This window comes from Triturus cristatus, chromosome 8, assembly GCF_964204655.1.
Source record: "Triturus cristatus chromosome 8, aTriCri1.1, whole genome shotgun sequence".
In the NCBI taxonomy this organism is placed as follows: domain Eukaryota; kingdom Metazoa; phylum Chordata; class Amphibia; order Caudata; family Salamandridae; genus Triturus; species Triturus cristatus.
In genome coordinates this window covers 1,460,847,807-1,460,865,990 of record NC_140591.1, presented here as the reverse complement: position 1 = coordinate 1,460,865,990, position 18,184 = coordinate 1,460,847,807, and the positions used below count along the sequence as shown (strand labels likewise).

General features: G+C 44.1%; 1 protein-coding gene across 7 annotated transcripts in view; it reads left to right on the top strand.

Moving 5' to 3' along the window:
• EMSY (EMSY transcriptional repressor, BRCA2 interacting) overlaps positions 1–15,437 on the top strand; it is a 402,733-nt gene extending 387,296 nt beyond the window's left edge. For 3 of the 7 annotated variants that reach the window (XM_085623276.1, XM_085623275.1, XM_085623272.1), the window contains one exon: positions 10,703–12,381. In XM_085623276.1, coding sequence (XP_085479402.1) covers positions 10,703–10,888 — 186 coding nt within the window. In that variant the 3' untranslated portion in view covers positions 10,889–12,381. Of the gene's footprint in view, positions 1–10,702 lie in introns of all 7 variants that reach the window. The other 4 variants (XM_085623279.1, XM_085623277.1, XM_085623273.1 and 1 more) reach the window with 3 other exon arrangements.
• Positions 15,438–18,184: the final 2,747 nt, after the last annotated feature.

The window sequence follows — 18,184 nt, the reverse complement described above, 5'->3', positions numbered from 1 at the left end:
GTATCATTGGGACCTCGTGCCAATTTGCCAACTCAACAGTCAGATGTTCCAGAAAGGTGGTCTGATCAGAGTTTGGAGCATAGATTGATGCAATGACTATTGGCCTGCCGTCTAGTGTACCCTTTGCTATAACGTATCGACCTTAAGCGTCTATTAAGGTATCGGTGATTCGAAAAGGGGTCCCCGGTCGCACCCAGATCAAGGCCCCTCTGGCATATACCGAGTAGCCTGTTGCATATAATTGACCCCTCCATCTCCTCTGTAAGTGGGTCACCTCTGACTTTGACAAGTGAGTCTCCTGAAGGAGGGTATATGGTGACATTTAAGATATGAGTAGATGAGGTATTGCCGTGATGGGCTGTGAATGCCACGCACATTCCAAGTACCTATTTTAATTGGTGCCATTAGTAAAAGTGAATATTAGCATGTAGGATTGTGTCAAATCAGTAGCCTTGTGAGTCTGGCGTGTGTTATATAGGAGAGACTTCCGTTGCCGTATCCCCTGTGAGCCATCATACAAATCGTGTCCCAGCATGTAAAAGACGACATAACAAATATAAATTGAAAATACCAGTAGTGCGAGTGTGCAACAGCAATCGTCCAAAGAAAAGATGAGAATAATATTTTAATAATGTCTAGGGGGGTTACTATACGTAGCAAGAAGCGGGTGTCAACCGAGAGAGACAATGGCTCGGCGGCTCCCCAGTTGCCAGTCGAGTGTGTGCGGTCCAGGGCCTTGCCATAGGAGTCACTTATACTGTACCCTGGGGAGTAGGGGAAAAGATACCCCCGTGTGAAAACACTTGAATACATTGTGTCCTTGGCTCCCGCACCCACCCTTTTCTAGGACCCTAATAGCATTTCACCACATCTATACATTCTATCAAGCGGTATCATTATGCAACATTTACATAATCATATTATACTTGGGTATATATTGTCCTTGCTCGCCAGTGCCAGTTAGGGAGTCCAGGTCATATATTCAGGCAATGTCATCTGAAGTCTGGGGAGTGACCCGTGGCAATTCACTTGAATCCTGTGAGTTTGGAAAATGGTCCGAAAGTTCCTCGTCGCTGGCTTGTTCCAGTAGACTGGAATTCGAGGCTGTTTCTTCCAGTGTACCACTCATGTCTGCAACTGCCTGAAGAGCCCTGCATTGATCGTGTAACGCCTGTGCTGGGTCTGGTCCAATTGTTTGAGTGGCTTGAAGCTTCTTGCATTTCTTTTCTCAACGTCAACAGCCAGTGGAGGCAGCGGCGTCTCTCGTGTCAGCAGCCAGGGCGCAGGGTCCTGCTGGATCGTTAGTGTCAAGCCATTCCCCCGCCCCTTCTGGAGTGTTAAATGAACTTTTCCGCATGCAACCACTCTGTCGAGTCGGTAACATCAGGGAGTATTTCAGGTCTTGTTGCCTATTCGCCGCTTCCCTTCGAAGTATGAGTTTCGTTGATTTTGCACTAATAATGTGAAGTCCAGAAAGAACATGATTTTGTGATTGTCGACCTGTACATTTTGTAGTTTTCTGGTTTCCCGCAGTATGGCATCCTTGTCTCTGTAATTTAGCAGACAAATTAAAAGTGCTCTTGGAATGGAGCCTGGGGGTGGCGGTCTGGCCGGCACTCTATGCGCTCTCTCAACAACAAAGTGGGGGGGGGGGGGGAGTATTTCCCCGGGCAGCAGCATGCGAAGCCAGGATTCAATGTATGCCATGGGATCTCTACACTCCGTCCCTTCCGGGAGGCCCACCACGCGAATCTTCGGCATCTCCGGCCCTGCCCTCCAGAAATGCATGCAATGAAGCAGGTCTTGAATATTCCTCTCCGCTGTTGTCACTTGTGGGGAAATTTCCGCTATGTTGGTCTTGTCTATTTTGCTCTCCAAAGAAGTGCAGGTTTGATTCAGGGTTTCACTTATCTTCTCCACCGCCGCCAGAACAGCATCTAGTTTGCTGGACGTTAGGTCGGTCGCTCCCTCCTCGGCCATCTTGTCAGTTTGGGCATGAGTCAGCAGGGGTGGGGCCTTTGTGCCCTCGACGCCAGTTTTGGTGCGTCCACCGTGCGACATAGGTCTCTGAGCGTCCGAGCTCGTAGCAGGGCCGTGGGTGGCGTAGTTGATCAGCAACTGTTATTAGTCCGCAGCATAGACAGTCATTTAGTTTGGGCGCAGCAGCACAGGGCAACCTCCTGGCGACCCCCCAAGTTTGCACTCAATCTCAATCGGGCGCTGCGTGCAGCACAAGGAAGCTAATGGGCTACAGTATCTGCAAGGTGGCAGTTCAGGAGTTAATGCTTGCCTATTGCCGGGAGTCTCCATGCGGCTCCGTGCTGTATCTGGCGCCAAAGGTGTAAATTACCGCCCTGCAATGTCCGTTGGAGTGCGATAGGGAGGTCTAAATGTTGTGCTCCCGCCGCTTCAAGCAATGATCCCCTGATCTGCTACAGCTCTAGTGATGGGTGCCACTGCAGCACGTTAACGGTGTATCTGGGCACCGTTCCTCACGTTCCTCACAGCTGGGCAACTTTCAAAAGGAGTATGTGCTCATGTGCCCACAGCCCGTATGTGCCGTATTTCAGGGACCACTCGCATGAGTGTGCTGTACCGCTGCGTGACTGCGAGTAGTAGAGCTATGCACCAGCGCTCACTTATGGTGGAGCTGGGGGTGTCCTTTCAGTAGTGGCTTGTGGGGTGCACCGCGCCTCACCTTTCAGATGTTGGCAAAAGGGGTTCCGAAATCAGCGGGCGGTGTAAGGGCCTCCGTTAAGCGTGCGCCATCTGCCCGGGGCCTGGTGTGCGGAGTCAAGCCGCGGTCCAACGTGGGAGGCAGCCCCGAGGTACCGGTGACTCACTCGGCGCCCCAGGGGTAACGAGGGTTCCGACGCAGATTGCCCGGTCCGATTACGCTGTAAATTTACACACTGCTTGCAGGACGGTCCTGGACTCAATTGTTGTTGTGTCTAGCCCCAGAGGATTGCTGCAATCGGAATTTTGCGGCTGGAAAAGGAAGCCGCCGACGGAGCTCTACACAAGCGCTTCTGTCTCCATTGCTTGCATAGCCACGCCCCATCAGAGCACTTCCTCCTAGTGACACTCTAGGATGTCATCCCTTTGCTGCATCAAGGCAACTTAATGACATCCCTCAACCTCAAGGACGCCTATTTCCGCATCCCAATCCACCCTTCATATCACCAGTTTGTGGTAAGTGGTCAGCATTAGCAGTTCAGAGTGTTGCGCTTCGGGGTATCCATCGATCCCAGGGTGTCTACAAAATGTCTGGCCATGGTCGCCAGTCACGTTCAGAAGAACAGCATCCACTTCACTTATTTGAGCGACTGGCTGATAAGAGAGCAACCCAGCAGTAGTGTCTGGCGCACACTCCATGCACCATCGACCTTCTGCACGATGTAGGTTTCACCATCAATAGAAGGCAAACCCTACCTCCAGCCCCTCCAAATCCTGCCTTTTTTGGGAGCAATTCTCAACTCAATCACTGGGAAAGCCTGCCCCAGTCCGGCACACATCCATGTTTTCTAAACATTGCTCACTCTTCTTTTTCAGCCAGACCACCAACTAATAATGCAGACTATTATGCATCTCCTTGGTGTGATAGTGTCCTGCAATAAAGACGGGTTTGACGGCATGCACTCCTGTTAATATCCTTTTTGTCCTGAACATTTATTCCATTTTGAAATAGATTGCGTGCTAGCCCGGAAATCGTGGTTTGCCCTGTGCCACGAAGGTAATGATATCTATCAGAAAGAGGGCGACGTCTCACCCCAACCGGACGCACAGCATACATGAAGCATAACGCTGATGCCAAAGTAACCATTATCAAGATTTTTATTCGAATTTCTTCAAGCTTAGTCAATTTCATCCATAGTAATTCTCGTCACATGAGAGACATCTTATGTATTTAAATCCTTGTCAACTGCAAACATGCCAATCCTGGCCTTATTTTGTAGCGCGGTACATAAGTATTGCCCAATCATTAATCCAAATCACCCAATGCATTTCGGGCCTCCATTCGGCCCTTCGTCAGGGGTACTCTACAATTTAAAAAACATGATTATTAGAACGTGACTTTAAATCAATACACCGCATTTATATCTGTGTTGAATTGTGGTACTTATGCTCTGTACACATTAACGTTTTCCCGCTCAACGTAACCCTGAAGTTACCCCTAAATTGATGCCCACACCCACCTAAACACTACCCACATTCAAACCCTTCAATTTATATCCCCATCCAGTTTGAAGGGGTGTTTTGCAACTGGATGGGGATATAAATTGAAGGGTTTGAATGTGGGTAGTGTTTAGGTGGGTGTGGGCATCAATTTAGGGGTAACTTCAGGGTTACGTTGAGCGGGAAAACGTTAATGTGTACAGAGCATAAGTACCACAATTCAACACAGATATAAATGCGGTGTATTGATTTAAAGTCACGTTCTAATAATCATGTTTTTTAAATTGTAGAGTACCCCTGACGAAGGGCCGAATGGAGGCCCGAAATGCATTGGGTGATTTGGATTAATGATTGGGCAATACTTATGTACCGCGCTACAAAATAAGGCCAGGATTGGCATGTTTGCAGTTGACAAGGATTTAAATACATAAGATGTCTCTCATGTGACGAGAATTACTATGGATGAAATTGACTAAGCTTGAAGAAATTCGAATAAAAATCTTGATAATGGTTACTTTGGCATCAGCGTTATGCTTCATGTATGCTGTGCGTCCGGTTGGGGTGAGGCGTCGCCCTCTTTCTGATAGATAGTGTCCTGCAATGCCATAGTACCTCACGGTAAATTGCACATGCTCCTGCTGCAAGAGTGCCTTGCTGCACAGTGATCACAAGCTGAAGGTCGCTGGGAGTATCTAGTGTTTATCTGGGGCTGCACTCACTGCTCTCTGCAGTGGTGGAACACCACTAATCTCTTAAAAGTCAGGCCCTTTCTCGACCCAGTAATGCAGGTGACCATCACAACAGATGCTTCCCTTACTGAGTGGGGGAGGGGCACACCTCAAAGACTTGATTGTGTAGAGCACTTGGACACTCAATCAACAGAATCTCCAAATTAACCATTTGAAACACTCAAGTTGTTCCTCAATCATTTTCAGCGCAGAGGGATCCTCATTCAAACAGGAAACATACCTACCATGTGCTATTTATGGAAGTAGTGCTGAACTCCTTCATCACACCTGGCTGCGTTACCTCAGAGCATTTGGTGATGGGCGATCCATCACAGAGTTGTCTCCTAGCAGAATACATGCCTGGAGTGAACAACGACCTTGCAGACCTGCTAAGCAGTATGCAGCAATAATTCCACGAGCTGGAACTCCACTTGTGAGTCCTCCTCCTGTATTTCCAGCGGTGGGGGTTGCTTGAAGTAGACCTCTTTGCCATTGCCAAAAACTAAATATTCCCAAGCTTAGTCTCTAGGAATCCACATCCACAGTTCATCAGCAGTGCATTGTGGATGAAGGGATATTTGCCTATGCTTGTTTGCCTCTCCCACTTCTTCTGTTCTTGGTTTGGAGGCTTCAGCAAACGTTCGTAACTCTCATCTTAGTGGCGCCCACTTGGGCCAAGAAGGCCCTGGTTCACCACTCTTCACGACGTCTCCTTGGTACCTCACAAAAAGCTGCCCAACTGGCACCCGAACCCCAAGCAGCTAAATCTTGCGATCTAGGACTTAAAATTATTTGGTTACCTCAGCTTACCTCCGGAGGGTATGATTACTCTCAAGTAAGCACGTAGATCTACAACAAGAGCCTGCTATGCAACTAACTGAAAACGTTTTGTCCACTACTGCACTCTCAGGACTATTAACCCACTTGTGGCAGCAGTTCAAGATATTGTTTTACTTGCTTCACAACAAAAGGTAGGCCTTGCCTATACTTTTATTAGACTTCACTTGGCCACCGTTGCTTCCTGTCTTAGTAACAGAGAACACAGCTCACTCTTTAAAGTTCCAGTCACTAAGGCCTCCGTGGAGAGACTAGAAAGAGTATTTTCCCCCCAGGGCGCCTTGTGGAATCTTAATATACTCTTTATCAGACGTTCAAACTACTTCACTCCTGCCCTTTACAATATGTGCCTTGGAAGGTAGCCTTCCTAGGAGCCATCATCTCCCTCAGGCGTGTCACTGAACTCCAGGCACCTTCTTCCAAGTTAATGCAGCTAGGGCAGGCCTTAGGACAAACTTCAAAGTTCTCCCCAAGGTGGTCTCTTCTTTCCACCTTAATCAGGCGTTCAAGCTCCTCATGCTCTTTCCACATCCAGAAACCTTGGCAGAGAGGGTTCTCTACACACTAGATGTAAAAAGGGCCCTCGTGTATTACATGGAGCGCACAAGCTCTTTCCGCAAGATGCAACAACTCCCAGTCTCTTTCTGAAGCCCGCATAAAGTTCATGCTTTCTTCAAAGCCGGAATCGCACGTTGGCTGGTCAAATGTATCCAGGCATGTTAAGCTAAAGCTGAGAGCTCTTTACCTATGCCTCCGAGGCCCCACTCCACTCGTAAGATGGGAGCCTCTGTGGCTTTCTTGGGCAAAATCCTAATAACTGACATCTGCAAAACATCTACCTGATCCATTCCATGCACTTTCACCAAACACTACTGGGTGGATGTCATAGCAGGCAAACATGCTAGTGTTGGCCAAGCTGTATACTCAATATCTCTTTCAGTCCTTTGCATAATACTCTGGCTAGCCACCACTTAGAGGACTGCTTTACAGACTATGCACAGCATGAGTATCTACAGCTACACATGCCACAAATTGAAAATGTTACCCTGCAAGCACCTGTTCCGTGGCATGTAGTGCTTGTGAATTCACATGTGAACAGCCTCCTCCGCGGAAGCCTTTGGTCGTTGCTAAGCCTCTTCTTTTTGTATTTCTTGCATGGTAATTTCATTCTGTATTTCTACGCTCCATTCACGTCCTCACCCACCGTGCGGGGAATCAATTTAATATTGGAGCTGATGACCCTGCGTATTACCAGTGGAATCACGATATCATATGCCTGAAATAGTTCTTCGAAGAAAAACAAGTTGCACACGTCTGAGCCCAACACTAGATAGCAGGATTATGCACAGCGTGTGAATCTACACACTATGTGCCACGAACATATGCTTATAGAGTAAGAAACATTTTCCTTGTAAGACAGTGCATTTTGGCAAATCTCCTTGGTTGACTTGTCACAGCATCAATCATATAAAGAATTGTAATGCAATCCTTTGGGGGCAGCTATTGGATTCCTACGCTCTCCTTTTCTGCACCTGCTAACTCCCCCAGATATGTAAGATCACCAAGTGGCTGACCTTCTGCCACAACCAGCCACAGAAATGGGATTTGAAATAAAGAAAATCTACCAACACAATAACGGGCCCTTCAGAGCTGCCAACATATCACAAACACTAAAAATGCCTTCCTCTTACACTTCTTCATCCATAACACCACCAAATGCCGCATCCCATAACATGATAACCCCCACCTCAGTGGTCATCACGAACTACAGGAAAGCACTGCCCACATAGGCTCTAGGCAAAGACAACGCACTTCCAACCACACACTCGCATTGTGTAGTATAGTATCCGGGTGGAGAACTGTTTCAGCACCCAAATATTGTTAGTAATGGCTATACAGATGCTACAATACAGTGCAACCTATGCAGATTATGTTGTATCTGTCAACAGTGTTGCATCCTTGGATTGCATGTTATCTCAAAAAGAATCCTCCCACTATATTCTTAATTGGTAGTTGCTGTTCGTCAGCAGAAGTGGCCCTATAGGTTTTGGGGTGCTTGATATGCTGCTTACTGTTTCTCAGGTCAGCTTCCACTCCTTCAGGTGCAATGCCATGACTCGTCAGCCACAGCACCAGGAGGAGCCTAATAACATACAAAAGGGTGGGAGCACACTGTCTAATATATAATCATTGTCAAAAGAAATCCCGGGTTTCGCATAGATGTCATGCAGTCATATCAGACTCTCTGGGTTTAGGTTGCCAAATAATTTTTTATAGAAGTAGTAGTGCATTTTGTTCTACATACTTTTGGGGAGGTGTGACATGAAAACAGATCAATACAGCACTTGAGCCCGATTTTATTTTAATTTAAAAAATAGGTCTTTTACGACCCACATTTAAAAAAAAAAATGCACTGCATTGGCCTATACAGCAATTAAGTCTATTGGTTATACAATGGACTACATAGTTTGCAATCCTCTACCTGTTTTTGAGGACATCACTCTTTGAGTTGATTGGAGACATCAAGAACATATTCTCTGCAATATGCTTGTATGTCCATTTAAAAAATATTTCCTACTCCGTCTCTTTCCTCCTAAAAACCTTTTTGAGCAGCACTCTTTTTAATGTGGCAGTACTCTTCTGGAAGAAGTGTTCCCGTTTAGTTGCCCCAGTTACTGAAAGGAACAGAACCTAAATGTTGGTGCACATGGAGGTTTGGTTGTACCTTGGAGGTTGTTGTTGGCTGAACATAGATTGCAAGTAGGCACGTGCCAACTCAGGATTAGAGAGGTCGTTTGGTAGTCATATGTGGCTTTTAAAGGGTATACAATGTAACATTCTGTAATTAAGGTGAAAAGCATGGCAAGGCAGAATCGGGATGGGAAGGTATATAAAACATGTTATGCACATTGTACAAAATAAATAGGCTTCAAAGGGGATAGGCAGCGTTCCTTAAGGCTCCTCACTGAGCCCGACGCTGTTTAACCTGTACCGTCCTCTATCAAACATAATCTGCTCCTTGGATTTCTCCACAGTGTTTTATGCTGATGACCTGTTTCATTAACTCCAAATACAGCAATATTCTCACAACAACTTAGTGCATGTTCACAGTAAGTTGCTGACCGGAGGGCTGCGAGCGGTTTAAATCTCAACAGTGACCAAATGGAGGTTGGGAGGGTTGGTATTTACTCATCTCTCTGGGACCAACCCAGCTGGCCCCACCTTGGGTGATTGCCCACCTCCCAAGGCTGAAGAAAAGAGCCTGAGAGTTATACTTGATAGCAAACTCACCATGGGTGCCCAGGCCAAGAAGCTATCCTCCAGCTGCTTTGGCCTACTGCAAGCTCTCAGAAAGGCTTTTAAATGGCTTCCTGTCACAGTTGGGAGAGTGGTGGTTCAAGGCCTGATCTTATCTCGCCTTGATTACGGGAATTCCCTTTTCCTATGGAGTCCACTGTCAGTCATTAAGAACCTACAGGTAACTCTGACCACTGTTGCCCATATCCTTTTTGGGTATTCCCAAGTCTGTCTGCCTTCACAGCACTCATCGCTATGCACTGGCTATCCATCCGCAAGAGGATTAAGTATTGTGTATGAGCCCTCGTGCAAAAAACAAGGCCGGCCCTCGCATACTCCACCAACCGATTAGTCCTTATCAGCCAAATAGAGCACTCAGATCAACCAACCTGCACCAGCTCTGTATCCATGGGGTGAAAAAGGTCAGATGTGAAGGGCGTTCCTCTGCTTTTATTGCCCCAAAGCTTCGGAAGGCTCTGCCTCCCTCCCTCAGATCAAATAACAACCTTCTCAGCTTTGGAAAACAACTGAAAACACACCTATTTAATTAGAACTCCTCATCTGAGCTTAACCTTCCCAGAGCAGGAAAAGCCGTCGCGTAGCCATGTGCTAAATAAATCCCCCTGAATTTAATTAAATGGATTTGTGCTGGGTGATCTCTTCCTCCTTAAGTTTTTCAAGTCTGGAACTTTTTTTTATTTTATTTAAAAGCAACGCGTGTTTCTTCAAGGAACTCTGGCTTCTTTAGAGGAAAAAAATTAAGTTTCCTGTTTTGGCATGCAAGTGCAGGGTTGGTGGTTTGCTGTTCCTAGCAGTGCACTATGCATGTGTATGTAGCGAACCACAGCGTGGTGCCTAATTAATACTAATTAGGCAGGTCGTTCTGTGAGTCTCCCTTTCCCCCCCCCCCATTGGAAAAGTTGTGATGCAGTAATACATAGGTTATGTTGCAAAATAAGCGACCATCGTGAAACGTTGATGCAATTTGTAACCCGTCTCTTAATACATCTGGCAGTAGGTGTAAAATCAAGGAATGGTGGCTAACCCTGTAATTGTCTATTCGTTTTTGTATCGTTCCATTGTAGTAGTAACAACCTAACATAAGGTGTGTGAGGCTTGGAAGTGGAAGCGGAGCCGAGTACTCGGGCTTCCAATGGTTTGCCAGCCTCCTCTTCGGAAACCGAATTACTTTTAACTGCTTTTTCTCCACCCTAAGTAAATTCATCAAAGTACATTACCATCAGTTGCATTTCACTGAAAAGCTTTCATTGAAGCCAAGTTAAATTAAAAATCTCTAACAAAATCCTAACATTGAATCATGACTGCTGTCTAACCCGTCCACTCCCTGCTGCAACTTCTCACCTCCCCCCACGCTTTACGGTAATTACACTGTCTCCGATTTAGTTTTTTCAATTTTTTGCTCTATTTGAAATGTGTATTTAAAAAAAGTCGAATAGGATGAGTTATTTGCCTCTTAGGGAATGTAAGGTGAACATAGGTTACTTTACATAAATATACGGCTTCATTGTTGAACTCAAAGGGCAAATACCACTTTCTATTGCTTTCTCTGATCTCTAGACAGTGCTTATAGCATGCAGTGCTCTTTAGTACACACCCAATCCTTGTGCGTCTGAGATAAATATGCAAATCTGTTTTTTTTCCAGACCATCCCTCAGTATTCCATCCCTTGCCACTCCAACTCCAACGTGGTGGTGGAACCAAGTGGACTGTTGGAGCTCAATAACTTTACCAGCCAGCGTATTGCCGATGAAGAGACTGCAATGGATCAAGATGTGGACAGCAGCACCGAGGAGGGCATAGAGAGCAGTCCATCGCAAACGTCAGCATAACATTGAGCTAACAAGACATTGAAGGATTTTTTGACATGGCTCAGGGTCCCGAATGCACACCCCAGTGAAGTTTAAGTCCTATATTTTCATTGCAGACTGTTCATCTAAGACTAATGGGCCAGCGTTCCAACAAGGCAGTGTTACACAAAGAAAACCTCCTCAGAAACCTCCCACAACTGGCATCGTCGGCTCCTGCAACTTTACAGTTGGGTCCCAGTAGCGGAACAAGTAGTACATATTTTGCAAATGTAATAAAAAAAAGTTTATTTTTTATAACCTTAGCTGCAGTAGGCCAGAGTTCAAAGTTAAGTTTTTACTTGGGTTTTGCTTTTTTTGTTCCAATTTTGACACAAGAGTGGATCATTTCCTGTTAAACATAAGAGGAAATTGATTCTCTTAAAGTGTGGCATGAGTTACATTGACATGAATGTGTTCATGATATGGGTGACACCACATCTGCCTATGAGATGTCCATAGTTTGATTGTATGTTGTCTGCACATTTTGAAGGTATTTTTCCTTGGATACTTTTTTTATACGGAGTTGTTTTTCAGAGGTCCTCCTGTTTGTTGGACTGAAGATAAATAAGTGACATTTTTCTAGCTAGAGCCAACCCTAATGAATTCAGAGCCGTAAGCATGGACACAATGTAACTTCTGCTGTTGTTACAAGTGATTTTGAGTATCTAAACTACTGCACCAGTTAGGGATTCCTTCATAGTTTTAAGTTTATTCATTATATTGAAGGTTTTCTTCTTGTTAGTAGGTGTTCATGCCCAGTTTACTACAGCCAGTTTTCCTGTGCAGTAGCAAGAGATTAAAAGTTATATTTGATTTATTTTGAATACATGCCGTGCTGTCACACGTTTTATTTTCTCAATTTAGGCAGTAGAACATTTTCCCAGATTTTTTTTTTTTATGACTGGTGATAACACCGAAGGTCTTTTGCACAAAAATGTTAATTCTCCATTTTATTAGCTGTGTCTGCTGGCAGTGCTTTTGGTTAATCTCTGGCCAACATACTCTGAAACACTGATCAACAGAATGTGAAGTAGAGGAAAGCATACCTAGTAAACTGATACATTCATCTTATCAACATGTGTTTTCATGCCAGTATTTCTAAACCACGACCCTTTAGGTTCGAACATTGACCTAATCATTGCCACCATAGCTTAGCCAAAGAGAGCGTAGGCATGCAGCATGTTCTGATCTCTGCTTGGGAGATTGACTGGTCAGAACTGTGACAAGTCAGCGTATCCAGCTCGTTCGAAATATTCACCTAATAAATGACTGTTACATTCTAGCCTTTGTTCAGATGCTTAAAGCATCCCACCAGGCCAGTTTAAGAGAACTGCTTGGACATGTGCCCTTACTGAGAAAGTTGGAATCCTTTAGAGCAGGGGAGTTTTTTCCAAGCTAGTCTGAGTACATAGGGTTTGGGGATTAGGTGGACACTGGAACTCATGATTGTGTTAAATCATATATTTCTGCCCAACTGTGTCGTCTAGCAGGACAAAACAATACAACCATCATTAAGATAGTCAAGAAAAAAGGGCTGTTTAGCACCACTGCAATCGTTGAAAGCTGTAGTTAAAATAAGGTGGCCCTCATTTTGAAAGGTTACAACGGCAAACAGAAACCTGCATGAACGATTTTTGCTTGATGCTGTCTAATTTGTCGAGGCAAAGACAGTGGTGGCCATACTTGTCAGACACATGACGCTTCCCTTAGTGTCTCAGCTGATCCTATGCATTTCAGTCACCTTCAAATTGATTTGGAAGTCTCTTGTCCACACTACCACGATTCACCGGACTCTTTTTTGTCAGACTTGCTGGTACGGTTTGCTTGATTTTAAGAAGTAATGGAAGCACACTTGTATACTCTCTTCAAATTGTTGATCAGTGTTTTCCTGAGTCCAGACAGCTCCTTGAAATATGCAGATGCAGTCTTGCCATCCCAGGTTTTGCTTTTGGATTTTCTGTTCCACAAATTGGGCAGGACTTGCTTTCTAATACTGAATTAACACAGAGCCTGGTTCCACGTTCCACGTTCTTTTATTGATTTTCTAGTGCGAATCACAACCTTACTAATTGACATACATGACTTGCTAATTGTGCATCTCCTACTTTTTTCTTTGGATTCTTTTGTCTAGTTTCTAAATTCAGTTACTCCGACAAGTGGTACAACATTTGGCTTCTGTTAAATTGTGAATGTGATGGGCTACAAATAAGCTGATTGGTTTCCATTTCTAAATCAGCAGTCTACATTTGGATGTGGGTGAAGGTTACAGTTGGAATTCATGAACCAGACAAGGATATAAATCGATAAAATGTGGGTTCTTTCGTATTAGGTTTAATTAGGAAATGGAGCACCTGTAAAGCCAATCCACCAGCTACTCTAAATTTCACAGTTAAAATTCTTACATTCCTATTGAGTTACTCTCCACACAAGAGGACTCTGAATTAATTTTCCACTGATGGCGGAATGTTGCATTACTTAAAATAAAAAAAAATCTGTCATTTTGAAGATGTTAATCAACTAAAATTATTTTAGATGTCTTGTGCCCCTGCCTTCTTTGCATATATTCTAATGACTTATCTTCTATGACTTAATCTCCATATTAAATGTATAACATTTATGATACTTGCATCAGTCCAAAAGTCTTGTTTTGAACCTTAGTATTCTAATGTACTTAAGTGTAACCTCCCCCACGTCTTAATAATTGAGTATGGCTCCTGATATGGGTGCAGTATCTAGCACCTTTTTCAAAGCACTGGTCTTGATCAAAAAAAGAAAATGGAAACCTGGACCAAGCCCACCAAAACACCTGCTGGTTATCAGACTGTTCTACATTCATTCTACAGTCCACTTATCTTTGCCCCTCGTGATACCAATAAGTCATAATACATGTTTCCAGAGTGAAATGCTTCTCGGAAAGTGTATCTTTCTATCTGAGCTAAGCCCCTCGCGGACAGCAGTCAACTATTTTTGTAAGTCATCAAGGAAGTCTATGAACTTCTCTGCTTCTTCCAAATTGTGCAAATGAAGAGGTGGCTCACAGAAAAAGATCTTTGGTAAGTTTTTCTTGCAGTGAAGTGTGACATTGAGAGCTTCTGCAAGGAGACTTGCATAGTTGAGTGATCTCCTGTGACCCAAGAAGCGAAGGGGAAGGTTCTAGAAAGGTGCCTTTCTTCGGACTACTTATGAAGGGTAGAAAATATCATGGGCCAGGTTTTTCTCTGAGATCTAGATCAAGCAGTCTAAACCATCTGAAATCCAGGGTAGTTGCTCTTACACTTGTAGGCTGATAGGTGAAAGACATGCATGTGTATTTTGCCGTCATCGCCGACAATTTAAAAACGTATGAAGGCTCATGCTAGTGTTCACTGACTGCACCATATCTGTTCTTGTCTAATGTCAAAGGCTTGCTTACTGAATATGCCAGACAATAACTCCCTAAAGACTATTCAGATACTCGTTATACAATTCTTTCTCTTTGTATATGTAAGTAGGATTTTGTGCAGAACTTCTGCATATGTGTAAAAATGTTTGTAAGTTTAACAAAACTCACTGCCTGTTTGGAATTTGGTGCTGATTTTGAGTTAACCTGGACTCATAAGATGTCTCCGGTTGTACCTCAATGTAAACGTTACTTTTCTTTTTCCATTACTGTTCACATTATTATATATGAATTTGCACCTTGGTAAAGTTCTCTGAAGTTTGCATCCTGGTTGAAGTAAAAAAGTGAACTATTATATGTGTGCAATGTAGGAGGGCTGCTTACGAGTTGGTGCAGTTCAATATCGTCCGTTAGACTTCTCAAGTTACTTCATTTTCATTTTAAGATTAGCAACTTCATAACAGTAATAACCTGAATTTCTTTTTACCATAATAGAAAAGAACTTCACTGAAGAAGTGGCTATTTTCCTACAATGAGACCCTTCAATAAGTTGTCTTTTAACCTGCCCTATATGTGCAACCATAATCTTATCAAACAATGTACATTGTGTACATATTTTTGCTAATGTTTTTTAACTTTCTAAATTTGACTTAATTGTGTGTAATAACAGGTTTCACCTTCCAGAATGTTTTTGAGTAGGCCCTACTTACCAAAGATGTTTGTCACAAGAAAGGATGGGATGGATATTGATACATTTTTCAAATTTGTATAGGAACTTTGGTATAAAGGGGCATAAATGAAATGACGTTTTTTAATGTATATATAAATATGTATATGTTTAAGTTAAACAACATGCCATGTGCCCGTTTGTCTGGGTAGGCAATGTATAGTCCTTACAAACTCAGTCCAAGACTGAGTGTGTTTTTGTCAGTTATTTAAATTGTGTCTGTATAGTTGTTTTTTGAAACTTCATAACAAAGGAGCACTGCAATTTAGTCATTAAAGTTTTGAAGTTGTAATGCGAAACATTACAAGAGGATAACTATTGCCGTGCAGCTCTACATATTTCATTTTGATACTTTATGAAAGTATTTCAGATCCATTTTTAACAACTTTAAAAAGTTGAGATCAATAAAATGCTGTCAAAGTTTACTCCATTTATTGTGTCTTATTTGCAAGGCTTAAACTATAAAATGGTGATAAGGTGCACCAGATTCCATTATTGTTTGCTGTTCTTGTACTTATGCTACTCGGGTGAATCCTTGATTTTTGATGGATACATCTAAATGTGGATTCCACAAGGTGTGAATAATCTCCAAGTATCAGACTGGGTATGGAAACTTTTAGAACAATTTTCCTGAGCATTGCTAGGTTGTGTTGTATTGTTCCCCACCAATTTTGTTCCGCTCTGGAAGTGATGAGCAGAACCCATATAAGTGCCACCGACGCGTGGTGACGTCAATCCCTTTCTTTCCATGCCTTCAGGCAGGGATCCAGAGCTCCTCCCTGGTCTTTGGCCAGATTTTTAAAATTAAATTTCATCCAGTGTGCAAGGGAAATGTCGCACCCTAAGACCATACGGTTTAAACCCTGTAGGGACTATCACAAACAGATGTGTGACTGACCCTCATAAAGTATATTTGTGCTGCCTGGGGTCCTGCCTTGACTCATTTTGCGGCAACTGCTCCAATATGAACTCAAAATCTATGTGGGAATGAGAAGCCAAATTCTTAAGTAGCCAAACATAAGGAGACTGCGCCATGACCGATTGAAGTTGAAGGAATAGTCCCGTCCCTCCTCTTAAAGTCGTTCCCGCAACCAGTCATCTTCAAGGTCAAGAAAGAAACACAAGATGTCTAAGCGGGAAATGACTCCTTTCTGCCACTCTCGGAATCCAGAGAGGATGTGAGGGCATCAATGTTCCTTTGTCTCGCTCCCAGTCTCCATTGGTGCTGATTCGGAGTTTGCCGTGAATTTCCTTGACCTTTGACAACATTGCAGCAAGAAGAAGCCTTCAGCGATGCTGTGTTGTGTATTTTCTGCACTTTACTGTCTCTCTCTCTAGGCGTGCCTTTGGGTCCCAAAGATCTGCAGGGGTCTTTAGTCATTCTGCTGATGGTGAGTCTGCCGTTTGTATCCCTGCGACCTGTTTTTGGTTCAGCACAGAATCCAGTTATTGCCACAGTGACATTGCTGTGTTGGTCCTGCTCGCATTGATGCCGGATGAGGATGTACAGCCCATTGTGCTGACTCCAAAATGAGCCTACCACAACATCGCCTGAAGATGCACCCAGCTCTCACCCGCACACTATCTCTAGGAAACCCATCTGACTCTAATACCTTGCCCTCACCATGATGTAGGCCCATACTTTCCACATCTTATTTGGTAAGGATTCTGAAGAAAACTATGAAGAAGAGGTCTATCGCATTCCCCATTATAATTAGGACAATTAGGATGAGGAATTTCAGGTAGCTAGCGGGCTTCACGCTTCGCCTGATAGTAGCCTTATGTCTCCCCTTGGTCCTGCCACAGAGGAAAGTTCCTCTTTTGCTTTGTGATGCAAAGGGTTGCTGAGTTTAGACTAATGTCTTAACTGAGGTGTTGCAACCTGTACAGTCTCCAACTGAGTTTTTCTTTAATGAGGCACTTGCTGACATCCTTTTCAGGTTCCCCCATTATTAGGCACGTCACCACCAGCCTGCACCTGACGATTCTATCCTGGAAAGTCTGGTGCTGAAGGATTCCCTAGAAGGATTATTGCCAATCCCTTTTCCACCATGCCTCCCGATCAAGAGTCCAAAAGAATCGAGACTTTAAGGTAGAGAATTTTCTCTGACACGAGCCTTGCTCTAAGATCAGTAAATGGCAAGTGGCTCTTTGGCCTTTACTCCCATGCCCTTTGGCATATGGTGGCTCAAATTTTATCAGCTGTTCTGGATGGTCTTATGGCGTCCCTCTTTTAGTATTTCTGATGGAAACTTCTAGCTGCAGATTCCTCACCTTATAAATATTTCCCAGGCATCACACTGGATCGGGACACTTTTCAGCAGTACGTCTGAGTGCCGGAAGATGGCGCCTTGCAGCTCTGCACTGACACCATTCTGAACCAGAAATTACTTGTGGGGCCTATATAGCTACTGCTCCTTCATGCTTAAGTCCATTCTTTTCTTTAAATGCCTCCAGATGCAGAACTGGAGCTTCCTCTTGTCTCTCAGTGGCACTTTCTCAATTTTATCTCCAAATTCTACTACTGTGTGCAATGGATGTCCTCCCATAAAACGACAGGTTTTGAACACTTTAGGGACTGTGGCAAACAGAGGTCTGTGATGAATCCCAATCAGGTGTGCTTGTGGTGTCTGAGGTTAAGCCATGACCTCAAGACCTGCGAACACATAAATTGATGAACCAGAGAGTGCAAGGCAAAGCTTTTTCGCCAAGCAGAAGAAAAACCAGAGCGGGGAAAAGCTCCAAGTTCTGTGTTGAAGGTCTGGTCGCGCTCCAGTTTCCAGAGTCAATGGAGTGGGACCAGAGTCGTTCTTTGTCGTGCTTCAAGTCTTCAGGTAAACACAAGAAATTGAAGCGGAGTTCCACTCTTTTTTTTTACCGCTCATAGTCCTCTGAGCAAGTGCATGGGCCACGCCAGCCGTCTTGTGCATGCTCACAAAGTCATCCAACTTTGGAGCGATTACGCAACTGGTTCTGGCACAACCTGAGTTTCCGGGACCTTAAGCCACACTGCCCCAGATCAAAAGCTTCCGCACAGCTATGCTCTGGCTCTTTGATTCCTTACTGATTCCCTCTGGCCCTCGGCACAAGCTTGTCCTTCTGAGTCACTCTTGCCTCTGGCACCTGTTCAACGCCACCTCCAGTGTCCAAAACCATGCGGGACCCGGGTACG